The sequence below is a fragment of the Acomys minous genome (assembly GCF_964271855.1).
Source record: "Acomys minous genome assembly, chromosome: 7".
NCBI classification, from domain to species: domain Eukaryota; kingdom Metazoa; phylum Chordata; class Mammalia; order Rodentia; family Muridae; genus Acomys; species Acomys minous.
This window is the reverse complement of record NC_140488.1, coordinates 37,731,745-37,759,160: the sequence shown is the minus strand read 5'-3', so window position 1 is coordinate 37,759,160 and position 27,416 is coordinate 37,731,745. Positions and strand designations below refer to the sequence as shown.

The following is a 27,416-nucleotide window of genomic DNA, read 5'->3' as shown; positions in this document are numbered from 1 at the left end:
ATGGAGAGAAGAACGGGGTGAGCTGAGCTGCAACTATGAAGCTTAGAAATGGCAGAAAACAAGTTTTTGGTGCTGCATACCTGTCAGGGATTGAAAACGTGAACACGCTTTTTGTCTTCAGTATCAATGGACAATTAATTGAAAACAAAAATTCTAGACTGTCTTGATGGTCATCACTAAATGTTATTTAAAACATATTTGCTTACAGAGTCAGGTCTTTTCTAGATCTGATGCTGATGGGTTACAGAATTCTCACACTGGATTCCCTAGGGGCCAGGAAACCACCAGCTGGAACAAACTTTATTTTTATTTAAAAAAAAAAAACGAAAAACAACAAAAATATGCTCTACATGATAGAACATTCGTTTTCAATGTGTCAGCTAGGCAGCATTTTATTCCATCTTGATTAAGAATCTTTTATAGCATACTTAACTGTTTTAGATTAGCCATCTATCTTGATACCACTGTCATAGTTTAAGCAGCTAATTGAAAAAAAGAAGCTCTTTGGGTCTGTCTTTTTGTTAATCACTACAGCTAAGGTAAAAACACCCTGAGGAGTTTCACTACTGTTTCCCTTTTAGAATAAGATGGTCTCTAGTTTAAGGAAGTTGAATTCTCCAGGTTCAAAAACTAGACAGGACCAATAAATAAGTATGTAAACAACACTCACATTTAACATTTCTTTGTTTAAGATGTAAAACATCAGGTTTCCCTCCTTAACTCTTTGACTTTTACTGAAGGATAAATTTGAAGAACCCTGAGGATATTATGAATGGCTTCACTGACAAGTTCGGGCTTCATCCACTTGTTAAGACAGGTCAGATTGCTGATTAAGGTGGCTGCCTAGTGCTTAAACAACTAGAGGATGAAACAGCCTCTGTAAAGTTAAGGACTGACTAGTGGAGAGAAACTATTTTTGCTTTTTCTTAGTCTGAAGGTCTTTGTACCTGTGAGTAAAACAAGATTCTTGGGAAGAATTTCTAATATAATTAATTATCTATTTTCAAAATCTAACAGGTTTATTATGAATGGACCTGGAACTTGTATTTCAGGTGTTCACTAATTAGAGAGCTTGGATAACAGGAAGGCAGTTTCTCTGGAAAGAATTTCAAACCATATTACTTTGTTTAAGATGCTCATATTTGTCGCAGGGATGCGACTTCAATTTTTAAGACAACTTGACAAAAATATCAGTGTTATCATTGAAAAACATGAAGTTAGTCTGATTTTGAAAAATTCTGTCTCCATTTAAGAACTACTTGTAGCATGGGTGTATAGCTTGATGCTAAAGTAACATGCTAACCATGCCTGTAGCCACTAGATCAATCCCTAGAACCAGAAAGAAAAGAAATCAATGAAAACAATATATGTATGAAAAGGAAAAAACTGGAGGGCACTATTTTTTTTATTTATTTTCTTATGATACATACTTTTTAGTTTTTGTTGAATTTAAAGTCTTGGTGCTTGTGAGTAAAGCAAGATTATTCTCAGGAAGACTCTCTAATATAATTACCTATTTTTAAAATAGAGAATTAATTCTTAATAATTCTTAATGAGTCTGGAACTATTTCAGGGTCATACTCTGTAACCCTTGGAATTCACCCTGTAGCCCAGGCTGCCTTGGATTTGTGCCTTAACCTCAATGTGTTGGGGTTTCAGACCCCACTAGCTCTAGCTGAGTCTATCAATTTGAGAAATTAGATTGTTCTGAAGGATTTCGGTGTTAATTTAAAATACAAGTAAAATGCTGGAGACTCTGCTCACACATTTGCTTGCTTTGCATTCACAATGCTCTGGGTTCGATCTCCAACACTGCATGAACTGGGCATAGTGGGTGCATGCCTGTAATCCCAGGAGCTAGAGGCAGGAAGAGCAAAACTTCAAGGCCACTCTTGGCTACATAAAAAGTGTGAGGCCTGCTTGGACATAAATGCATAGTTCAATCATTATAATCATATTGGGAGAAAATCTCCCAAATGGCTATTATTTTACATGAACATGGAACCTTAGATGTGAAATGAAAAGCACAGAAATTCCAGAGTTAAAAACAAAACAAAAAACAGGGAGCTGGAAAGATGGCTCAGTGGTTAAGAGCACTGACTGCTCTTCCAAAGGTCCTGAGTTCAATTCCCAGCAACCACATGGTGCCTCACAACCATCTATAACATGATCTGATGCCCTCTTCTGGTGTGCAGGAGTACATGCAGGCAGAAGACTGTATACATAATAAACAAGCAAACAAGAACAAAACCCATAAGGTTGTACCACCATAGCCAATGGCCAAGTAATATGACTCCTTTACATTGCTTTCATTTTGCCCTCCTGTTACTTAGTTGACTGTCTTGAAGACAGCAGCACAGATATTGTGATAGATAGCAGATGTCTCAATTGCAATCGCCATTGCCAATTAATTTGTAAACCTTACTCAATTGTTTTGCTATTTGAGTACTAAGTCAGCTATATTGTTTGGTGACAGAGAACCTTTCAAGCTGATCCCTGATTTAGGTATGCAGAGCTGTTGCTGTCCTTCAAGGACCTGATTCCCTTTACCATTCAGGTGTCTCAGCATAAAAATCGTTCTAGATACCTAGACCATGGTGAACTTAAGGATGGGGGCGGGAAGCGATCTGTCTGTATTAGGCAGAGTTTCTCTTAAGCCCCAAGGGAAAAAAAAACCGAATTTGTGGCAGTTGTCCAGGCAAACAGTCTTGGGAAATAAACACTGGGCATCAGGCCCAGCCGTGTACTATTTAACTTATTCTTGTAACCTCCCACAGAAGCTGAAGCCAAAATGAGCAATCCAGGCTTCTTTTATAAGGATGTCTGCTTAGTTAGCACTGAATGACACTGAAGGTAAACACAGTTTTAAGAGCTCGATCCTATCCCATTCCCATTTGCAAGCTGCAAAGATAAAGATTATTTTGCCAGCTGAGAGTCCTCCCATCTCAGAACAGAAAGATCTTACTCTTTCGGTGAAGAAATTCTGCAACTAGAGCCGCTACGTGGACATAACACATTGCAGCCTAGAAATGGATGACAAAGAAAGAAGTGTCAGAATATGTCCAAAGGAGTGTGAAGAGTCCCAGTGGGAACAACGTTTTAAGTAGTCACCTCAGAAAAATCTCCATTTTTTATGTGAATTTTGGCCATGCTGTCAAGCCAAGTTTTCCTCAGTTCTGGTGTGCTGGCATAAGATTTGGCTAAGCTATACTGAAGATCAATTAGCATTTCGGGGTCTTTCTCATGCTCCTTCATTTGGGCAGTGGCCATAAGAACAGTTCGGATCCTCTTGGTCAAATCTTTGACTTCTGTGGGAAAAGCAGTTGCCTAATTTCAAAACAAAAGAAAACAAAAGACCCACATGTTTAGCAGTATTAACAAGAGGATTTAAACACGAACATGCGCTCCTTAGGAACACAAGACAGTTTCTATTCCTTGATAACAGTTTTAACACTGTGTTGCATGTGGCAAGTCTAACAGGTTTTACCCTAGTTCTTTTTAAACACGTAACTAGGCTTTTGAACTTGATGGCAATATTTTCAAAGCAGCAAAACCCATAACCTGTGCAGTCAGGCTATCTGGCTTTGGACCCTGGCTCTTCCATTGTGAGTTCTGTATGTTTGCGGGTTTACTTACAACAGTAAATGAAAGTTATAACCTTAACTGAAAGTTATTGACAGCACATTGGTACCAGGTACCGATCTGGGTGCTTTACATGTTTTACTTTTAAGAACAACCCTATAAATTAAGTAGTTTTCTCATGTATTTCTACCAATGGGAAAATAGGCACAGAGGGCAGTTGAGAAGCTCAGCCAATGTCTCTCGGTTGGCAAGTCATGGAGACAGGACTTGTATCCAGGCAATCTGGCTCCAGACCTAGTTCTCTGCAGGCAATTTCCCATATTGACAACTGTGCCTATCTTGCTCACTCACTGGAACACACACCTCAGTGAAGACCCTGCTGCCGGTTTTCTCTTTCCACAAATGACAGGTTGTGAGTCACATCATAGTCCAGAGAGGTTAAAGAGAACATTACCCTCTCAAAGTGTTTCTGACCCCATGATGGGGATGGGGCAACACACAGGGAACTCAGTATGAAAAAAATACACTGTTCTGCCTTGTTATCTGCTCTGAAAATAATTATTAGCTGCATCTAAACCCTTTGTGCTCATTAACAGAAACTCCACTTCCTGAGGGAAAGGCTTACCTTATTGTAACAGGGATTGTTGGTAATGGTGGCCTTTACAGTTAAAACTAAGTCATTCACAAATGAGTCAAGGGGAAGCCAAAGAGTTCTTCACAACCCGAGCCAACATCAACCCTATTCACTTGGAAAATGCTGCTAATTTCCCTGTATGCTACAGCATTGAGCATGGTAACAACTGGAGGCAGAAGTTCTTGGAGCATGAGTAAAATAGCTGAAATAGTATACGTTGCTTCCACACTCATGGGATTAGTTGAACTGTATGTTGATCCCCTGGGAAACCACCAGAGCTGTTTGAGAAGCAAACTTTCCCAGCCCATGGGCAGCTGGCACTGCTCAGTGTTTCCTTCCCTGCAAGCAGCATTCCTATGGGAATGGCTCTTTTGACACACGGATTCCACATGTCCCAAACATCAAGTATGTTGTGACTGTGAGCTTTGGATTTTTTTTTTTCCCGAGACAGGGCTTCTCTGTGTAGCCTTGCTTGTCCTAGACTCACTCTGTAGACCAGGTTGGCCTCAAACTCACAGAGATCCACCTGCCTCTGCCTCCTGAGTGCTGGGATTAAAGATGTGTGCCACCACAAGCAGCCGTTTTGGATTTCTTTTAAAAACGATTTTATACAATATTGTCAAATATACCAGACTCTGACCTTTCCCAAGAATGGAGACAATTCACGGCCCTGGGAAGACCCCAGGACCTGTCTTCCAGGCAACACAGCAAGAGGCACAGTTTTACAAGGTTCTAGTTGTTAAGCTGTGTGAAACAGCAACGATGGTCAGAATCTTCGGCTTGACTCTGGTGGACTGCTGCTTAAGAGTGACAGCGTTGGGCTGTTACAGCAAGCCATAGTCGGTTCACATAGCTTTTGAAAATCACAGAACCAACAAATAATGAAGCCCTTTTGTTCCATTTCTCATCTGTTGCCAATGGATCTACGAGCCAGGCTATGAAGTGAAACGTTTCTTCAATTTCAAACCCAGTGTTTAATTAGCCAGTATTATAAAGGATAACAAGTGTCATGAAAGAAAAAACCACTTTTGTGTTCTGAGCAAGTTTAGAAACCAAGCAGAGAAAACAACACAGATTCTATTACTAAGTGATGCACATGTGTTTCATCTATTTAGTTGGGTAGAGTTGCTAGAGAGGCAGTGGTAGGTAAAAGCCATCAACTCATAAAGCTCACAGTCTATCCATTCCGTATCAACAACCACTGGGAATGCCATGACAGTCTAAGGATACAAACTCCCTTTGTTAGTTTAAGTGCTTTTTATTCATTATTTTGCTGGTGAGGATCACACCCAGAGCATTGTACATGGTATCTCACAATCCCAGCCAACATGGCTTCAGTTTACTCCATACCTTCATAGGTCTGTCGCTATTCGCAAAATTATTGATAATGAATAAAGACTCCTGAAATCTTGATCCTCCACTTAGTGCTACATCAGCTATCAGCTGACTTACAGCGATTATTATCTGTGGGAAGAAATAAAGGTTATGTTTTCAAATGGCTTTGAAAAAATTGTGCTTTGGGAGTTGGGGAGGGGTATCGCTATACAGTGTCCAGGCTAGCATCTAACTAGCTGCACTTGACCTCAGTCTCGTCCATATCTAGGACTGCAGGCTAATAGCTGTTTCCCTACTAATAACCCTTCCCCAGCTAACAGCTCTAATGGGACAAAGCAAGGCAGTGAAGGTCCGCAGCTAGAGACTGCCTATATTACACAGTAGCACTGAGCCAAGAAGACCCAATCATGTTTAGAATCAGAGGTATTTCATCACAATGATATGAAGATGTGGAATAATCACTATTGCCCACTGTGTTTTCTGTGCTGGGCATGGTGCCAGTTGCTATATACACTTCATTTTTCACCCTCATACTAACCATGCAAGGTGGTAAATACTTGGCCTCATTTTACAGCTGAGCAAACTGGTTTAGCCAGATTAAGTAACTTGCCTAGGGGCGCTCCACACAGCAAGTAGTTGAGCCAGGAGCTTATCACAAGCAGTTTGTTAAGTTCTGTGAGTTCTACAAAATCTTGAGATTAAGTCCATTGTTTTGTTTTGTTTTATTTTTTTGAGACAGGCTCTTGCTATATTATCCAGATTGATTTTACACTTGTCTCAAGTGCACCTCTTGCCTTGGCCTCTCAAGTATATGGGAGTATAGAGGTGCGTGCTAGCATTCCCAGGTCAATTCTTTTTCATTTCTGGTTTTTTGAGACAGGTTCTTGTCCTGTAGACCAGGCTGGCTCAAATGTGCAATCATTCTACCCCAGTCTTCCACATATTTGGATTTAGGCATGTGCCAACATGCTTGTTGCTCTTTCATTGTTAAATAAAGGTTTTGCTGATGCATGCAAAACAACCTGTATCGCCTGCCGTGTCTTATCTAACAATCTTATTATTCAATCATCTTACTTAAGCCTCACCAAAGTTCTGAGGTAGAGTATCTCCTGTTTTATATTTGAAGAAGCTGAGGTACAGAGAGGCCAAGGAAGTTACCTGCTCCGTGTCAGACTGTCATGGAATCTGAACTTGAGCACACAGTATCAAGACTCACACTCTAGAGTAGCCTTGTCCAAGAGAAAGAGAATGTGAGTCACATATATAAGTAGCTACAATGAAAAAGAGATGGAAGTGAAACTGACTTTATTTTTCATATTTATTTAGTGTGTGCGTATGTGCGTGCATGCGCATATGGATGTGCTCACTTGCTATAGTGCACGTGAAGATCAGAGGACAGCTTGTAGGAGTTGGTTCGCTCCTTCCACCATGTGTGTTTAGGGGATCAAACTCAGGTCATCAGGTTTGCCAGCAAGCCCTTTTACCCACTGGGCCATCTTGCTGACCCAAAATTTATTCTGGTATCTTTTAGTTACTCCCCAAATTTGACAAATCATTTCAACTTATAAACAATATAAGACAGCTTAGATGCTCCATTTTTTATGTACTTAGTCTTCATGTTTTCAACAGTTTGGACCAGTCTCACTTCAAGTGGCAGATATCCACATTGTCTGAGAGCTACAGCACAGAAAGGGAAATCCAGATATTGATTTCTTTTTAATGCTGAGACTGGAACCCAAAGCCTTATGCGTGGTAGGCAAGCACTCTACCACTGAGCTATAGCCTCAGCCCTCTTTTTACCTTTTGTTTTGAGATATTGTCTTTCATATTGCCCAGGTTGGCACTGACCTCACTCTACAAAGTAAAACTTGAGGCTAATATCCTCTTGTCTTAGCCTTCCGAGTGACGGTGGGTATACATGTGTTTGCGGGTGTAGATGTGTGCCTGTGTGTGGAGGTCAAAGGTCAAACTTGTGTTCCATTCTTCAGATGTTGTCTTTCTTAACTTGGGGGTGGGGCACAAGGTCTCTCACTGGCTCAGAACTTGCCAAATAAAGTTAGGCTGGCTGGCCTGTGAGCCCCAGAGCTTTACCTCTCCTTATTTCCTCAGTTCTGGGATTACAACTGCATACTAACATGCTTGGCTTTAAAACAAAAATGCTTTTTCTTTATGTGTATAGGTGCTTCGCCTGTAGGTATGTCTATGTTCCTGGGCACCACGTACATGCCTGGTACAGAAGGAAGCCAAAAGAGGACCTCAGATTCTGTAGGTTCTAGGAATCAAGCCTAGGTCCTCTGGAAGAACAGCCAGCCAGCTCTAAACTTCTGAGCCATTGCTCCAGACCCATGCTCAGCTTTTTGGATGGAATTCGGGTACTCATGCTCGCAGAATATGCACTTTGCCAACTAAACTATTTTTCTAGCTATAGATGTTGCTGTTGATAGAGACCAGTGATTGAAGAAGAAACAATAAAGAGGACCTTTGACTGGTACTCACCTGCAAGTGTGTCCTCAAAAAGGTTTTCCTTTTGGTATATTCAAAGTTGTTTCGCATCAAAAGATATAAAAGTGCAGATGCCTCATTCCTGGTTGAGCTAATCTTTGAAGTACAGCACTTTAAAACCTCATAGCAAAATGCAGCACACATGTTCACTCTTCCTTTAAAAAAGGCTGAGGGAAACTAAACAAGGAAAATAGAGATGAATACCTGAAAATCTAATCAAATCCACCAATTATCAAGTGCCAACTGTAGCCTCACCTAAAACTCTGCTGGGTGCTTCAGAGGATAACAAATCACTATGAGGTCAGAGCTCTGTTCTCAAGATAGTCTGAACTTGTTACCATACAAACAAGCTTATGTCAATGACAGAACAAGTCAAGCCAGTAGAGAGAAGTCGCTCTGATAATGTAAAGGTACTTGGCATAAATGCTGTCAATCTGAGAAGAGCCCAAGATCATCCAAAACATAAGAGGACCTGGGCTTCAATGACATGCTGAATAAATGAATGACTGAATGATGAATGATGGCTGCCAAATGGGGTTTTAAAATCGGAAGAACACATGCTTGTGTTCTAAAGTTCCACATGCTGAGAAAATTAAAACTGAAAAGCATTAGTAGTGAGACTGATCTTTTTTAAAATTATTATTAAACAAAATGGAGCTAGGTGAAGTGCTCATATATACCTGTCAGTTTTCTACTCCACAAATATGGTCAATTAAGACATATGATGCCATAGAAAAAGAGTGCCCAAGTGGTCACTGAATTCTCAAAACAAGCAAGTGGCCTGGTGCTTTGAGAATGTATTCAGCCTGTTGCTCTCTGGAAGATAAACTATAGATCTAATGTAGACTTATTAGAATATCCAATCCTTGCAAGTAGAGATAAGCAAGCTGCTTTAGAGGGCATAATGGCCATTTTTTAAAAAGGCATTCTGAAGCTTGAGTGTCACCTACTCAAAGTCGCTTCTGGCAAATCTTTAATTTTGATCCACATTTCAGAAGTCTATCTGCTTTATTTTACCTTGGTAGCAAATGCAGTATTAGGCTAACAATGGGTGTTTGATAAATGCCTTCTGGTTGTCAAACTGAGAAGTCTCAAAGTTTCACAGGATTAGATCACCTCTTGCTAGACAAGACACTCTAGTATAAAAAATATTTAAGGGTGAACATAGCTAGGTGTAGTTAATACTTACAGTAAGTCTTCTTACACCACTTGAGACATGAACAATAGCCAAAGTCATGAGTAACTTCCTCAATGGCAGTTCTATTGTGCCCCCTTCATCTCACGGAGCACACTGTACCTCACAAGGATGCTGATACTCTTTCCCTCTTTGGCTTCTGTGACATCTTCCATTCTTGCCTTTTTTGCTACCTCTGTCACTGTTTCCTCTTGTCTCCTTTACAGTTTTCTCTTTCACCCCTTTCTGTGTTATCTTCTCCAATGTTTTTCCTCTATATCCTTCCCAGGAGAAATTCAGCCACTCTCCTGGGTTCGAGTATCCCTTTGATGCTGATGTTCCTCCTACTATGCTCTAGCTATACTAGCCCTTTATGTTCTAGAATATTCCAAACTTTTTCCTGATGCAAGACATTTGTGAATGCATGTTCTCCTTGGAATGTTCTTTCTTAAACCTTTTGTGTGGTTGGTCCTTTTACATACTTCACATCTTACTGTAAAGGTGTATCAGTTGGAGATGACCCCCAAATTATGATGGTTCAAATAAAGAATTTTAAAAACATCACAGTAACAAAACCAGTTATGTGTTCAGCAGAAATTGTAACATCAAACTCTGAGTTCTGTTCTCTTTCTGGGTGCAATGTGAGGTATGAAAGTCATATTCCAGAACACAGGTGACAGACATGGGATCATGAAGGAAAGTAACAAATGCCTTCCTTGTGCTATGTTGCTGAGGTATAGTGCTCAATGAAGTATAGTGGTGGCCATTTTGACTCAGCTAGACAATTCTCCACTTAAAATGGGTTAACTGGATTGCTGCCCCATCCTTAGTTGAGGAACATTTGTACTCTATCTTAGCACTTTGCTTGTTTCTGTTCTAGACCTGAACATAACTATAAATCGTTCTTTTGCTGATTTTCCATCTCTATCACCCAAGACTGAACAGTTGGAGGCTGGTCTGATGTATTTTGATGCTAATTACTGCTTGCTACCTTTTAATGTACCTCAAATATTGCCGTGTAACCTGCCTAAAAATGTATTCCAGTTTGAGCAATAAAAAGGCAATACACCTGGGCAGACAAATGGGATAGGTATGGCTAAGGTTTGAGGGCATTTGGGACAGAGAGGTTCTCTGGATGAGAAGCAGTCAGATACTGGAAGAGGATATTGGGTAGAAGGGACAAGAGAGGAAGAGGAGAAAGAAGGAGGCTGCCACTGAGTGTGAGGTGGAATGAGAAGCACATGGCCAGTGTGGATGGAGATTTGGCCCAAATGAAGGACATTAGCAAGTATTTGGATTATGAATGGGAGGCAGCTTGATAGAAATTATTAGAAGCAGATGGCATGGGATTGGGGCAGGGAGATGTGGGAGGTAGTTTAGGGGATTATTATCTGCCCTGCCCCAGGTGAACCAAGGCTATTTTGGTAAGTACAGAACGGATGTATAACTCCAAGGCTAGCTCTCTGGTCCAGGGCTCTCTCCAGATCCATGTATTTCAATGTTACAGAGGCACCTGAAATCCACTATGTCTACAAAACATTTTTGCCTTAGGAATAGTTTGTCCTCCAGATTTTGAATCTGCTGAACACCCACTATTTTATCAGTAAACTGGTGATCAAGTCTGAAAATTCTCTTTAGCATGCATTCTGTCTCCATATCCACCCACCAATGGCTTTTTCTAAGCCTTCATCTCATGTTTTACTTACATTTTTTACAATGTTTTGTACTACCAACGACCTTTTTCTTTTCTTCTATTCTCCCTTTCTTTCTTTCATTCATTTGTGTTTCACTACATAGCTCTGGCTGGTCTGGAACTTGCTACATAGACCAGGCTGGCCTTGAATTCAGAGATCTGCCTGCCTCTGCTCCCCAGCTATGCCTTTCCTACAGTAATTTCGGAGAAGCTTACTTTCCCCCATCACACCGATTTTCTCTTAATACATATTTTAAATACATGCTGTGGTACTTTTCTGCTCAAAATCTTTTCATGCCTATCTGATTCCTAAAAGATAAAGTCTGGCTGTTAAGATGACTATACACTTTTCTACTTGCCATTTATACTTCCAGTCTCATCTCCTGAGTGCACAAGAATTCCTCCAACTACTGCTGAAGGGAAAATTGGCTGAGCATTTTTATTTTCTCCTGGCCACACTCAGTTCTCTGTACAAACTTCACATCATGATGATATTTGTTAATGTACATATATTTGTGCATATATGTATTTTTATGTATACATTTTCATCTGTTGCACGGTAAGCCCTCAGGATTGCATGCAGTAATTACTACCTAGTAACTGTTAAATGAATTGTTTCAAAATGTATCTTCATGCATTTATCCTTTCATGCCTGTACAGCACTCACTTTTCCATAGATTCCTTTATTCTTAAAGTATATTTAAGAATGGAAACTATTTCAAGCTTCATTTACCTAATTTGTGATTTTATGTAGAGTGAAAGGTAGGACTTGTTCATTTGATCTTGTACTGGCTGCCTATGGTTCATTTGCAAGACCTCAGAGTTCTACAAGTTAATTTCTGCTTACAAAGTGCTTATATACAGCTTTTTTTTGTTGTTAATAAGCAAGAATGGTGCTTCATCAGTGCAGTAGGTGGTATGCTAGGTTTGTATGATAAACAAGATAAAGAAAAGTTGATTATTTTTAAATGACATTAAGGCTGAGCATGTGGTATCTTGGGTTCAATCTTGAGAGGCTAGTCTTATGTCAACTTGACACACAAACTAGAGTTATCTGAAAGAAGGCATCTTAATTGAGAAAATGCCTCCATAAGACCTGGTTGTACAAGGCTCCTCTTTTTCTGTTAAGGCTGGACAAGGTAACCTAGTACAGGGAAAGGGCCCCAAAGGCAGGCAACAGAGTCAGAGATATAACTCCTGCTCCCTCTGTTAGGAGTCCCACAGGAAGACCAAGCTACACAACTGTAACATATGTGCAGAGAGCCTAGGTCAGTCCCATGCAGGCTCCCTGGTTGGTAGTTCAGTATCCGTGAGCCCCTATATTAGATGCAGGTTAATTGATTCTGTGGGTTTTCTTATGGTGTCCTTGACCATTTTTGTACAGCCTTTTCTTAGTTAGTGATTGATGGGTGAGGGCCCAGTCAATTGTGTGTGGTGCTGGTGGTTCTGGGTTCTATGAGAAAGCAGGCTGAGCAAGCCATGAGGAGCAAATCAGTACGCAGAATGACTTCTGCATCAGCTCCTGCCTCCAGGTTCCTGCCCTGACTTCCTTCAGTAGTGAACGGCAATGTGGAAGTATACGCTGAATAAACCCGTTCCTCTCCAACTTGCTCTTGGGTCATGGTACTTTGTTGCAGCAATAGAAACCGGAACTAAACAGGGAGGAGATCCTTGAAAATGGGAATACTGAAAATGGGACAGTATGATGGTAAAAGCAACAGCAGGTTCTGATTTTATAGGATTCTTTGTCAGGCCCTCGGCATAGATTTTGGTATGGTGTGTGTGTGTGTGTGTGTGTGTGTGTGTGTGTGTGTGTGTGTTAAACAAGGCAGTGTAGTGAATGGCTCTTTGTGTATGTCACCATGATGATCCCCATCACTCCATCGTCCCTTGAGCTCCTAGCAGATTAAAAGTTGTTCTTACCTTGCTGATGAAAGATCTCAGTGAGGCAAAGACATGCTTCAGTGATACTTCAGATTGTCCATTTTTAAGAAAAGCAAGGTGAATATCAAATACTTTCTTCATTAGTGGGTTGTGGCCATCATTATTTAAAAGTTGGCTCTAAAAATTCACAGGGGAAAACCAATACAGTTAGTACCTCTCCCCGACATACAAGAGAACTAACTGTATTGCACCATAACTATCTGCTTATGAAACTGCTGTTTGGACTTTGGAAGTTTTAGAATATTTTACTTGAGACTATTCATGTGGTCTTTGACTTGAAATGAAAATCTCAAAGTACCTTTAATCCCAGCACTTGGGAGGCAGAGGCAGGTGGATCGCTGTGAGTTCAAGGCCAGCCTGGTCTACAGAGCGAGTCCAGGACAGCCAGGGCTAACACAAAGAGACCTTGTTTAAAAAAAAAACCAAAAAATGAAAAAGAAAATCTCAAAACATCACATAAACTATATGCAGAATATTGAAGCTTTAGCATTTATAACAGCTTAAAAAGATACTCTTCCAATGGAGCTCATCAAAAATGCAAAATGAACATAGGAAGAATATTTCATCTCCTTCCCCCTTTCTGCCTTCTTCCTTTTCTTTTTTTCCTAAAGTTCTCTCTATGCAGCTCAGGGGCATCTAGAACTTGCCATGTATATATATAGCCCTGGCTGGCTTAAAGTCACAATCCTCTTGCTGGAATTATGAGTTTGTCCAGTCATGACTGGCTAGGAAGAATAGTTTTTACTAACTCATACATTCAGAAATTTAAAAACAAATTCGAGGCAATTGGCCTTTGCATTGCTCTGGAGAGTGATAATTAAGAGAGCTCTAACGATTCTTTTAAAAAACCTATTATCTTATTTACTTTTGGAAGTGTATTTCTATAGATGATATATTTATGCACTAGTGATAAGTTGATACCACAAGTGGCTGTTTAAATGTCTCTTGTAAATGAGCATAAAGAAACAATAACCAGTAGAGTTGTACAGAGGTATCATTTGGTTTATGAAATTAGCTTTAAAATAAATCACCAAAGGGCCACGATGTATATATAGCTCATTGGTAAAATGTCTCTCTACTATATGAAGGTCTCCCTGGGAGATCCCGAGTTCAATCCCCAACACTGAAAAAAATTTGAAAAAAAAAAACCAAAATTAAAATTAAAATTAAAACGGGGCTTGAGAGATGACTGTCGATAAAAGTCTTTGGCATGCTAGCCCGAGAAACTCAGTTCAAATCCCCACAAATCATGTAAAATCAGACCTCGCAGCAGAAGCCTCTGGAATCCTAGAGTTCCTATGGGAGATGGGAGTCAGAAACAATTTCTGGAGGCTCTTCTGCCAGCTAGCCTATAGTACACAGTGGAAAAACAACAGAGACCCTGTGCCAAATAAGGTGGGAGGCAAGAGATCACAGTCAAGGATGTCCTTGTCCTCCACACTTTTGCCTGAAGTCATATGCATGAATGCATATAGGTATACACAAATACACATACATACATACACACACAACACACAACACACAACACACACACACACACAGAGATTATCTAAAATCAAAACATTAGTTAACTTCTCCAGTTTTGCCTTTTTGCCTCTCAAGAAACTAATCAGGTTACATCAGTTCTGCCTGCCACATAAAACTAGACAAAGCTGTGACAGATCTAATAATAACATTGGTGGTGAGTACTTAGCATCAATGATTTCCATTATGATTGGTCTAACTCTGAATTTTGATCCTGCCACTGATGAGCTTTGCTATGTGAACCTCCCTGTAGGATTGAGGGTCCCTGTTTTACAGTGAGAATGATAAGTTTCTATACATAAGGCTATCAAGAAGAGTAAAAGTTTATTTATTATTTGTATTTTTAAGTTTATAGGGACATAATTTGTGTTACTAAAAATCCACCAGTTTTAAGAGTACAATTCAGTCACTTTTAGTAAGTCTGGCAACAGAACTGAACTACTTTAATCCAACTTTAAAGCATTTTTGCAACTTCATAAAGATCGCATGTCCTCCTATGTCATTTTACCTCCCTTTATTACTCCAGCCTTCAAAATAAAAAGTAAGGCAACACAGTGACGTAATATGTGCTTTGCACACATGAGGACATGGCTTGATGCTCAGCACCAAAATAGCAAATTAATGTTTGTGAAGCATTTAAAAGAGTGTTTGACTTTCACCAAGAAATATACAAGTATCTGTTAAATACATAAAAAGTATCAGAAAAGCAGGGAGGAATGAAAGACTAGCCATGAGACCCAATACCTTATCTACTGACATGATGAAAAATAATATGTGTGTTATTTTAATTAAAACAAATAAGTATTTTGTACAGCCACCTACTAAAACTTCTTGTTAGTATGTTATATGATTTTCCTTTATACTGTCTTTGAGAAGCATGGGGCAATTTTCTATAGTATATCTGGAAGCATAAAGCAACTGACCATATTACTTAAGAATGAAGAAAAAGCAAAAAATCAACAAAGCAAACAAAACACAAATAATCTGTAACTGAAGAGAAAGCAGTTGTGATTTCCCCTTTGGGGTTCTCATAGTTATGCTACCTTACATTATGTTCATGTGGTTTTTATTTTGTAAACACTCTCACATCTGCGATGTTATTTTAGCCTTCCAACATGCCTGCAAGCTAACTGACTGGACTTTATTTTTATAAATCAAAGGAATGATAATTTGGGTTGAGAGGAAAACCTGAAGAGCCTATCAGCGTGCCTGGACATATCCCTAGAATTTACCTTGTTACAGTGGGTATTTTGGCTGACTCTCTGATGATTTCAAGGAAAAACTAATAGTTATTTTAATAAAAACATGAAAGAAAATTCTCCCTCCCTCCTTTCCTTCTCTCATTTCTTTTTTTATTTATAATGTATTCATATTACACCCTGATTGTAATCCCCTCACTTATATCTTCCCATTTCCCCCCTCCCTCCCTCTTTCATTCTGTTCCCCTCCCCCAGGTCTGTGACAGAAGGGGACCTCCTTCTCCACCATATGACCACAGCCTATCAGGTCTCACCCTGGTAGCCTGCTTCCCCTTCCTCTGAGTGCCACCAGGCCTCCCACTAGGGGAAGTGGTCAAATAGGGGACACCAGAGTTCATGTTAGAGTCCACACAACTGTGGAAAATGAGCTGTCCATTGGCTAGATCTGAATAGGGGTCTAGGTTTGCTGCATGTTTTGTCCTTGGTTGGCACAGCAGTTTGTGCAGGTCACCCTGGGTCCAGATCAGCCAGCCTTGATGGTCCTTGTGTATGGATCCTGGACCTTCTGGGTCCTTCTATCTCCCTATTCTCCCAAACCACTCTCACCTGGAGTCACAATAGCGAGACCCAGCATCTGTCCCTATCCCCCGCTGAGTGAAGACTCTCAGAGGACATCAATGTTGTGTTAGTATCTAATTATAAGTGAGTATATACCATGTGTGTCTTTCTGGGTCTGGGTTACTCAGGATGATCGTTTCTAGTTCCATCCATTTGCTTGCAAATTCAAGACTTTCTTTCTCCCCCACTTCCTTTGTCTACATAGCCTTGGATGACTTGGATCCTGTTATATCAATCAGACTAGCTTCAAATTTGTGGCTACTCTCTGGCCTCTGTTGCCCAACTCCTGACATTATAGGCAACGAGTCAGTATGCCTGGCAGAAAACTGAATCTAAAGACAAATATAAAACATGATTTGTTTTGTTGTTGTTTTTGAGACAGGGTTTCTCTGTGTAGCCTTGGCTGTCCTGAACTCACTTTGTAGACCAGGCTGGCCTTCAACTCACGGAGATCCATCTGCCTTCCCCTGCCTCCCTGAGTGCTGGGATTACAGGCCTGTGCCACCTCTTAAAACAACAGAATTTAAGAGGCAGAGGTGGATTAAGGATATTTTAGTCTGAACATTTACACTTGAAGAATGATCAAGTTTCAGTGATTTCCCAACATTATACCATAGCTAGTCAAACCTGGCTGGCCGCCAGTGTTTCCTCACTTCTCCTACCAGGTTATTTTAAACTAGTCTATCATGCCTCTCACAAGCTAGTTACTGTAAAATGCTCTTCCTTCCTTGCAATGACACCAACCGATTTCACACTCATCTTTACCTTGAAACACTGGGTGAAAAATGATATAGTGTCTAGTACTGTCAGAGAAACTTCAGTAGCAGTATTGCCTTCCAGAAGAGCCTGATGGAAAATGTCTGCTTCCGTCGTCACAGAACCTAGGGGAATAGAAGCATATTAAACCATGCCCAGCACACACCTACATTAACAGCACTGAACGACTTCCTGCCAAAGCCTCACTGAGACAGTCTTGCCTTCTTAGAAGGAGCTCATGATACCAACAGGCCTAATGAACCTCAGTGCACTCATTCCTGATTGAGAGCCATCGACTGCTTGAAATCGCTTGGGTTCAATTTTCACATCAGCACCCTATCATCTCACGAGCTCTGCAGCATGGATTTAGATGGCCTCTTTCGTGATGTGATCTCAGTAATGAGCTAATGTGATATAATTAGGAAATCCTGTGAGAGGCCTCTTAGGCTGTGCTGCCAACAGGGCTGGGGAAAAAAAATGAGAAAGCCACTCAAAATTCAGTGTCCTACAGTCAGATGTCTTCAAGTCTGCCAGTGACAGGAGACTTGTTTCTAAATCTCTGCCTATTTATGGGCTGATGGAAGCAGGTTCATTGCACTTTTACAAGAAGCAAAAACTTGTTTAATTTGTGTCCTCAGTCTTTTCACTTAGGCTTTATCTGTGGGGACTTTTTTTTTTTTTTCTTAAACTATTGGGCTTCACAAAGCCAGTTTTCTTGGCTTCTTTTTCTGTGACCTTTGGAGGACCATATGAAAATGAAAGTGTTCTCACTCTGAGCTTTGATTGATATTTGCAGATAGGGTATTTTCCCTTTATCTAATCCTCTAATGGCCCCAGTTAGGCAAGATTTCTCTCCTTGCCCCCGATGCCTTTTCAATGCTTTATCCCATTTAAATATACCTTCAACAAATAGTATTTAGACCTCATTATTATTATTTGGTGCTACTGGGGATTGAACAGAAGGCCTCATACATGGCACACACTCTATCGCTGAGCTAGGTCCTCAGCTTTTTGTTTTGTTTTGTTTTTACTTTTCATTGTATGATACAAGATCAAATTTGCTCAAGCTGGCCTTGAACTTGTGAACTATGTGCCTCACCCTCCTTGGTAGCTGGGATTACAGGCATGTACTACTAAGCCCAGCTAGAGTCAATTCATTTCTGCAGTGAGCATGGTGAACATAGTAACTCTAAATGAGCATTGTACATGCTCTTTTATTAGGATGTTAATACTTTCTATTAAAATTTAACGAAGCTAAAGAGATAGCTCATTAGTTAAGAGCACTTATTGCTCTTCCAGAGAACCTGGGTTCAATTCCCAGCATCCACATGGTGACTCACACTCATCTGTAACTCCAGTTCCAGGGGATCAAATGCCCTGTCCTGGCCTTCACAGGCACCAGGCACACATACGGTGTAATACATACATTCGGACAAAACACTGATAAACATAAAATAAAATCAATAGATCTATAGTAATTGAAAAAAAATAAAATTTGACAGTTGTGAAAAGGATATCTAATGTAAAAATTTATTAACAGCAATTGCACGGAAAAGATCTTTAACACTAAGGAAATATTTAAATCACATACAGTTGTTGAAAAGATTCATGTTACTAAACAGTCATGCATGATGAAATTATCGTATATTAATAAACATATAACAGGGAAATGCAATTATAACTCTCTGCATGAGAAATTATTTCCAATCACATCAGGGACTTAAACCAGGGCTGAAGAGATGGCTCACTGGGTAAGAGATTGCTTTTCCACAGGTCCCAATGGCAGCTGACAACTGTGTGCAACTCCAAGATCTGACACCCTCATACAGACACACATGCTGGCAAAACACCAATGCACAGAACATAAGCAAATAAACCAGGACTTGCGATTTAAAATTGGGCTTCAGTGGTGACTCGGGGTTAAAGTGCTTGCCATACAAACATGATGAGCAGAGTGGGTGTGGAGGGGGTGCCCAGAAAAAGGCAGACACAGAGATTCTCTGGTGTGAGTGGCAAGACTGGCCAGATCTGGATTTGACTGAGAGACCCTGTCTCAGCAGATAGTGACATAAAGTTAAGAAACATCCCAGCTGGTTGGGGTGGTGCAACTATAATCCTAGCATTCAGGGAAGCAGAGGCAGGTGGATCTCTGTGAGTTTGAGGCCAGCCTGGTCTACAAAGAAAGTCCAGGACAGCCAAGGCTACACAGAGAAACCCTGTCTTGAACAAAATTAAATTAAATTTAATTTAATTTAAAAATTAGAAAAAGAAAAAAGAAAAGGAAAGATCCCTGTTACCAACTTGGACTGCCACATACACCTGCACATACATTTGCACCCATAGGCATGAACATACCTATACACATACTACACACATAAACATTAAAAAAAGATTAAATAGCATTACCAGGGCATTTCATATACCTCCCCCCACAGCTTACTTACTGTGATTAAGTGTGAATGAACTTTCTAAACTGCTAAGATGCTGAAGCCGAGCCTGCATCACTCCTGATCTGTTTCGAAGAGCTGGCATAGTTTGTGATTTTCGATCTATTCCAAAGTGCTTGGATAGCCAGGCATCATGTACCCTGAAATAAAATTTGAAATCAGTACCTGAAGTAAAGCTTGGAAGTAGTGGTGTACACCTTTAATCCTAACACTTGGGAGGCAGAGGCAGGCTCTATGAGTTCAAGGCCAGCCTGGTCTACATAGTGAGTTCCAAGATAGCCAGGGCTACACAGTGAGATCCTATCTCAAACCTCCATCAAAACAACAACAACAACAACCCCAACAATAACAAAAATTGAAGTGCTTCGATAATATACTCATTGTTTCTTTTAAACTGAAATGTGATTTTAGTTGATGTGTTTCCAGATAAACATAATATGCTGCTCAAGATTCTGTCAACTATTACTTGGATTAAATGAGGCATATTAGAAACTGTGAGCCATCTCTCCAGCTCCTAAACTATATAAAATTTTAGTGGATTTTAAAAAGAGCTTATACTATTAGCTAAGGCATTTAGAAAGCGCTTCCCACTTCTATACTTCTCAAAAACACTGGGGTTAAGTAGTCATCAATCCAGTAATACTGTCTTTTTGCAGGAAATGAGGAATGAAAAAGAGAAGACGGACACTGAAATGGGAAGGGGCTGGCATCAAATGTTTAAGAATGAATATCAATCCAGTCTCCTTCTGGGCCACTTGCAACTGGGTCATATATAATCTCAGGAAGGAGAAGTTTGTCCTCTTATAATCAATGAGGTCAGAGTAACAGGATCTGAGATGCTCGGGTCTATGGTGCTGATGATCAGAGCAGCTCACGGTCACAGGAAAAGACGGAAGTGGAGCTCTTCTCACTTGAGAGCTATACTAGGCTGTTCCAGAGACGCAGCAATAAACCACATAGAAAGGTTTTAATTCATGAAACTAAGCCAGGGGTGGTATGTTTACACATCCTATAATCCCTGCCCTTGAGAATCATAGGCAAGGGCATCAGGAATTTAAAGTCATCCATGGAGACGGAACAAGTTCAAGGCAAACTTGAGCTCCTTGAGAATCTGTCACCAAAACCAAAACCAAAACCAAAATCAAAACCGAAGAAGAGAAACAAAGTCCTATGGATTTTAACTTTGAAAAAGACACCATTTGGTACTGGAGTCATGGCTCAGTGGTTGAAGGTGCTTGCCACCAAGCTTAACAACATGAGTTCGATCCCTGGAACACACACTATAGGAGAGAACCCACTCCACAAGTTGTCCTCTGACCTTCACACATTTGCCATGGCATGCACTAGTCCAAGCAAACACATTTTAAAAAGACTCTATATTCGAATTCCTTTAATGCGGATTCTACTTCATTTACATACATACACACTCATAATTGAAGTATCCAAGACCTTTCTTTGCCTTGGGGACCTTCAGACATTCCTGACTGTTTTTTCCCAGTGCTTTGGATTGAACCCAGGACTTCACACATGCTAACAAAGTACCTAGGTGCACAAATTTATTTTCCTTCTTTTTCTTTTCTTTACTTTTTTTTTGTGTGTGTGTGATTTGGGGCATTGAATCCAGGGCCTTGGGCATGCTAACCAAATGCTCTATCACCGACTATGCCTCTGTGTCCCTCAAACTTTCCTTCATAAAGACTTAAGAGGCAAAGGACTAAACAGATAATATATAATGTATGTCCTAATTACTGTTGAGGGTTTCTATTCACCATAGTGTTGGGAGTGTTAACAGATTGTAGGCAAAAGTTAAACATCTAACAGCCACCCTTGCCTTTTGGTTTTCTGCCTGCCCTTATTTTCAGCCCTTACTTAAGTCCTCCAAGAAACACAAATATCTGCTCGAAGTTTAGGAGATCTCAGAAGGTAGAACCCTTCTGTATCACTTTAGTCATTACCCTTTTGAAACCACAGTGTCAGTTCCCATTAGTTTTAACTTTGATGGGATATGCTGAATACATCCCAGCTGCCCTCATGTTAACCTAATTCAGTATCTTAAGATTGACATGCCACAGATGAGATTGTTCTTTGTTGGAAAAGAATGAAGAAAGGGCAAGTTGTAGCACTGCAGGAATTACCTTGCTATGTTTCTTTTTCCCATATATCGGAAGTGAAACAAACATACTCTGGAAAGGCAAACAACAGTATGTTAGTAATATAGCCTACCTGCTGCAATTTAACAAGAAATAAGTAGAAAGTCATATGTCCCAAAGACCAATTTACTTAAATAATATTATCATATCATACATTTCCACAGAATCTTTCCACATATATTTGCTATAGTTAAACTAACAGTAAAAGTCCCAAGTCTTTATATATAAATGTAATGAGAGGTTAAAAAAAACTTGCCCATGTAAATCATCCTTTGTGCACCATAACCTAGCAAAGGTGTCTAGCACTCAGTAAGACCAAAACATGTTCCTTAATTATAGAACTGGGAGTGAATGCTGTATTTTGTACAATAGTATTAAAATACTCTCTACTATTAATAATCATAAACACATGAAAATAGGAAAACTAACATCTACATCTCCATGAGCTCATTATTTCCCAGCTTCAACAGCTTTCACAGTCTTGTTTAAGTTCCATGAAAAGCAGGCTGCTCTTCCTCCGCCCTCTCATTCATCCTGTCTCTTTTCAAGCAAATTCTCAACATCACTTGTGTCTTCATTAGTAAATATTCCCCAGAATCTTTACAGTGTTTACAACCCTTGGGGGGGGGCAGTGGAGAGGTGAGTCAACAAACTAGAAAAGGGACCACAAAAAGGAGAAGGGTAGTCGATGCCGCCCCCGACCAGCAGGAAAGACACCAACACCAGGAACTCTTCTTGCAGCAGTTTATTCAGGAACTTTGACTACCGGAGTGACCTCGGGAAAAGCTCCCACAGAACCTTTATAGTGTGCCTGGTCCTGTCAGAGACTGCCACGTTGTTGCTCTTGGTTGGTGCGTTCGGATCACGCCACCTCACGCTATGCCTTGTTCGGGTCACGCCACCTCACACTATGCCTTGTTCGGATCACGCCACCTCACTCAAGGGCGCATTGCGCACGCACATAAGGGGCGCATTGTGCCGGGGAAGCAGCAGGGGGTGCTGCTATCTGTGGCTCTCCACAAAGGGTCTTCATGGAAGGTTAGTGGAAGAAAAAAAAAACAGGAAAAAATGCAATAGATAACATGTTACATGAAAGCAAAAATGTGGCTAATGGATGAAGGAGGCTAGCAGGAATGGGAGGAGCTTAGAGGAGAGGGCATGGGAGAATCAACAGAAATGACTTGCATGAAAATGCCCAATGGAAATCCCATTGTCTTTTATCTAATTTTTAAAAATGAATAAATACGTATTTGGGAGAACCCCCTTGAAATCTTAACTGCTAATCTGCAGATATTTTCTACAATTTTTAAAAAAAGTTGAATCCACTGGTTATGTATCAATTATTCTTTTTATTTTACATCTGCATATAAAGCATATGTATAATGCATATGCACTATTTATGTAAAAAATCCCTACATTTCAATCTGTACATATTTTCCTTTTAGCTTTTGATAATGATAACATAGTAGCTCAGCATATAACACCTTTTAATCACTACAGTTGGTTTCCCCAGGATACATGTAGCTGTACATTTCTATATAGAGCCATAAAACTGCATCTATTTGTTCCTAAAGTGGGTAGTATTTAAACTTATTCAGCTCTATTTAAGAGTGGAAAATCTATATTCTAGCTTTTCAGTAATGCAGCATCTGCTTCCAAGGAACGACACAAGCCAGCTGATAGCATTCTAGTTTCCAGAGGAATAAGAAATAGGAGGCCCACCCATCTGTAAGACAGCCTATTACTAAATCAGAGTTTTTCTATGGGGATCACAAGCATCCAACCCTCTTGCTTTTCTTTATCACTGGACGAAGAATGCTAGACTTTAGATTATTAAAATAACAGCATTTTCTACAATATTAGCAAATGGACAGCTGAAAACAGAAAAACTGTAACATTTAATTTTTTTCAACCAACTCTTCCCAAATAAATGGACTGTTTAGGAAAATACTGTAACTTACTCTAGAAGTACGAGAATGTTTATGAGCTCCTGAGGAGACACTTTATTCCAGTAAGTTAAGAGAGTATCTGAAAATAGGAAAAAGAAAGTGTTAGATTCAAGAACCAAAAGCCATCCCACACACTTCATCACTATCTTTTTCTTCCCACTGCCCAACACCCACCCTTTCTATCCTTTTAAAGACTGGGTGGTATATATTCCAGGCTGACCTCAAATCCACTATGATGATTCCTAATCCTACTGCCTCCACTTCAGAGTTCTGGGATTATAGGCCTACACCACCAAGGGGAGTTTCCCCTTCCCTTTTCTTTAGGTAGGATTTCACTATGAGGCCAGACTGGCCTTAAAATAACAAGTGCTCAGACTTTCTGCTTCCTGCTTTATCTCTTGGGTGCTGCAATTAAAAGTGTGTTTCATCACACCGTGCTTAAAAGAATACACACCTTTTTTTTTTGCATTGATTTAAATGTATTGTGTTATCTTTTTATTCTAACCTTTTTATTTACTTTGTAATGTTGTTTGGGATCGTTTGTTCCAATCTATCATAGTTGAAGACAGAATAGGACTATTTTGTTTCTCTTTTACCCCCAAGGCTTAGCCAACTCTAAAATTTCACAAACAATGGTAAGGGTCAGGTGCCTTTATCTCCTCCAATTCAAAGGGCTCTGTTAACCAAAATATTTAAGAACTTTAGAGAAAGTTTTCTATTTTCTTCTTTAGATAATAAGGCTGGTGTTCTATTTCAGACAGAAGAATGTCTTAAATCTATCTCTGTAAGTTTCTTTAACCCATTTCTTTCATTTTTCCCAATATACCTTTTATGATCTACCTACCTACCTGCCTACCTGCCTACAGGGTTTCATTTTGTTTGTTTGAGACAGGGTCTCATAGTCCAGGTTAACTTTCAATTCCTGATCCTCTTGCCTCTACCTCCCAAGTGCTGAGATAAAGGGAATGTGCTACCTTTCCCAGCTCTGACTAAAAATATAAAAATAAAATAAAGAAATAAAAATTATTAAAATTTTATCAAGATATACCTTTCGTTTTATACTCCTCTGATATAGCTAACAGCATTAGCTATCCCTTTTGTAAATGACAAAATCTTTTATCATAAATAGTAGATAAATGACTTTCCATCTAAGCAACAACCTTCGGTAGACAAGGATTGAGGAGACAAAGCCGACCTTATGATGGAATAAGGTAGAATGAAGGGGTTTTGGTACTGCTTCTCCTATTCTTAATACATCTTTTGATCCCAGTATCATACCAGGATCAAACCTAGTACCCTACATGTGCTAGGAAAATTCTTTTTAAAAATAATTTTCATTTTAAAATTTATTTTTATATTTATTGTGCATGTTGGGAGCACATCTGAGCTCCAGCACTTATAGAAGCTGGAGGACAACTTGTGAGTTGAGTGCTCTATTTCCACATACGGGCCTTGGGGATTGAACTCAGGTTACAAGGCAAGTGCCTTTGCAGCTGCTGCCAGCTATCTCCCTGGACCAGGTTGAAGACGCAGCCCAGATTGGCCTTAAACTTTCCATTCCCTTGCCTCTGCCTCCCAACAGCTGAAATTATAAAGCATTTTCTAAATTTTATTTTAAACTGGGGTCTAGAGTCTCAGGAGGTTGTATAGGTTAATCCTGAACTCAAAATAGTTTTACTTCCACCTTCTACAGTGCGGGAGCGGGGAGCACTATAGCATGGGTCACTGTCCTCACCTTATTCCAAAACTTTTATATAACCCAAATATTAATAGTCAATAACCAAAATGGTCTTCATACAATTTGCTCTAAAAGATTAAGCTAACAGTAATTTCTGTGCGCACACGCGCCCCCTGCCGCCGCCTTTTGGTATCTCCCAGAGAGGACCCACCCCTTCCTTAGGGGGCGCGCATGCGCGTCCCTCGGCTTTAAAAGGTTTCTTCCGCTTAGGCTCGGAGGGCATTGCAGCAGCGCCATTTTAGAAGGCGGTGCATTTCTCTTGCCCTCCTGCTTTCACATTTTTTCTTCTTTCAACAAAAAACTTTTGGTTTCTTTCTAGGAAAAAGAAACTGGGCCCTTTTTTTCATCCTCGGCACCTGCTCCTCTGGACTGCGTTTAAAGGCAGCTTCTTTGCAGGTCTGTAAAGGGGCAGGCGGGTGAGTGTGGTGAGGCGCCTCACCGGCCCAAAGGCCGCGTGGCCTCCGGGTAGGCCCAATCACCGGCCCAAAGGCTGCGTCCCTCAGCGGCCCAAAGGCCGCGTCCCTCAGCGGCCCAAAGCCACGTCCCTTAGCGGCCTATAGGCCGCGTCCCCTCCCGGCAGGCCCAGTCACCCTCCCACAGGGCCGCGTCGCCTCCCGGCAGGCCCAGTCACCCTCCCACAGGGCCGCGTCGCCTCCCGGCAGGCCCAGTCACCTTCCCACAGGGCCGCATCCCCTCCCGGCAGGCCCAGTCACCCTCCCACAGGGCCGCGTCCCCTCCCGGCAGGCCCAGTCACCCTCCCACAGGGCCGCGTCCCCTCCCGGCAGGCCCAATCACCCTCCCACAGGGCCGCGTCGCCTACCGGCAGGCTCAAATCACCAACTAGCAGTGCTGAGACTACCCACAAGGGAAGCACTGCTGGTGCTAGTGTTCTGGTGAGCAAACCATCCCCTTTAAAGGCTCCTTTGCCATTTTGTTAGTAGCACCACCAAGCCATTGGCTGCAGCTCCTTAGTTACAAAGTGGCTGGTGGTCCTGCCACTTGCTAGCCAGTGACAAATACTCAGCAGAAGCTCTTTGGCCATTTTGTCAGTGGCCCTGCCAAGCCCAAACCCACCTTTTTTGGTTACAAATAAGTGGAAAAAGATGGAGTCCAGCAGTAATGGTAACGAAGACAGGGGAAATGACCCAAAATACTCATGGATTGGTAAAGTAAAGGTTAGTGTAAATGATTTGGCATCAGATGATTTTAAAAAGGCATGGGTAACACTGAAAGAGGTCCATGATAAAGAGCTTTACCGCTTACAAATGAAATTAGCCAATATGAGGAAAGCACAGTTGACAGAGGGAAGGAGGTCTGGGACAGGGTCAAAGATTAAATCACAGATATGTCACTCCTCCCTATGTGAGCGCTGTTTAATGAATGAAACATACAAGGAAATGCTACAGCAAGAATTTAGTAGCTTGCAACAAAAAAATCTAGTGCAGATTGCTCAGCTCACTGTAGAAAATAACAAATTAAAAGAGGAGAACAAAAGGCTTTCTGAAAAGCTAAAAAAAAAACCGCCACGTGTTCGTTTGAGTTTTTCAGATAGTGAGGATGATGATTTTGTTCCAGGTGCTCAAAAGAAAAGGAAACACGTTTATACAGTAAAGGACCCTCCCCAATCAGTAGAGGTGCATATCACTCCTAAGTATCCTGCAAAATCACACAATGATCAGAAAAAATCCGGGTGTAAGGCAAGAGTAGAACCAAGTAGAAGCGATCCAACTGCACAAAGCAGACAGGTAATCACTCAGGTATCAGAGACCTCATTTGTGGACACCTCTGATGAGGATGATCAGGTTACCAAAGAGACCTCATTACCGACAAGTAAAACTCATCCTGTAACACCTACAAAGGAAAACTCAAAGAAAGGTGAATTGAGTTTCTCAGCCCTTTTGGGAGTGAAAAAACATAGCTCCACACAAAAAGTGGGAAAAAATACCACGCCTTGGAACTTTGAGAGCCTTCCCTCTGGAGAAGCTGTAATAGTATATGAAACCCCAGAGGAAAAGATGCCTAGTAAATCTCGTTTACAGTCATCCATGGCAAGGAAAAAACATCCAAGTAGTACAGAGGTGTTTCCTGTGGACTATACTTCAAAATATGTTCACGAAAGGAGATCAGGGCATTTTGGTCACAAAACTGACAGTTCAAAGAAATCTGGTAAT

General features: G+C 40.7%; 1 protein-coding gene across 5 annotated transcripts in view; it reads right to left on the bottom strand.

Annotated features, from left to right (window-relative positions):
- Positions 1-27,416, bottom strand: part of DOCK11 (dedicator of cytokinesis 11) — a 188,302-nt gene that overhangs the window by 24,980 nt on the left and 135,906 nt on the right. For all 5 annotated transcript variants that reach the window (XM_084790544.1, XM_084790540.1, XM_084790542.1 and 2 more), the window contains 9 exons: positions 23,520-23,586; positions 21,544-21,591; positions 19,406-19,548; positions 16,971-17,086; positions 12,844-12,981; positions 8,048-8,230; positions 5,567-5,680; positions 3,112-3,327; positions 2,966-3,023 (listed from right to left, as the gene is read on the bottom strand). In XM_084790544.1, the coding sequence (XP_084646670.1) occupies positions 2,966-3,023; positions 3,112-3,327; positions 5,567-5,680; positions 8,048-8,230; positions 12,844-12,981; positions 16,971-17,086; positions 19,406-19,548; positions 21,544-21,591; positions 23,520-23,586 (1,083 nt within the window). The remainder of the gene's footprint in view (positions 1-2,965; positions 3,024-3,111; positions 3,328-5,566; positions 5,681-8,047; positions 8,231-12,843; positions 12,982-16,970; positions 17,087-19,405; positions 19,549-21,543; positions 21,592-23,519; positions 23,587-27,416) is intronic.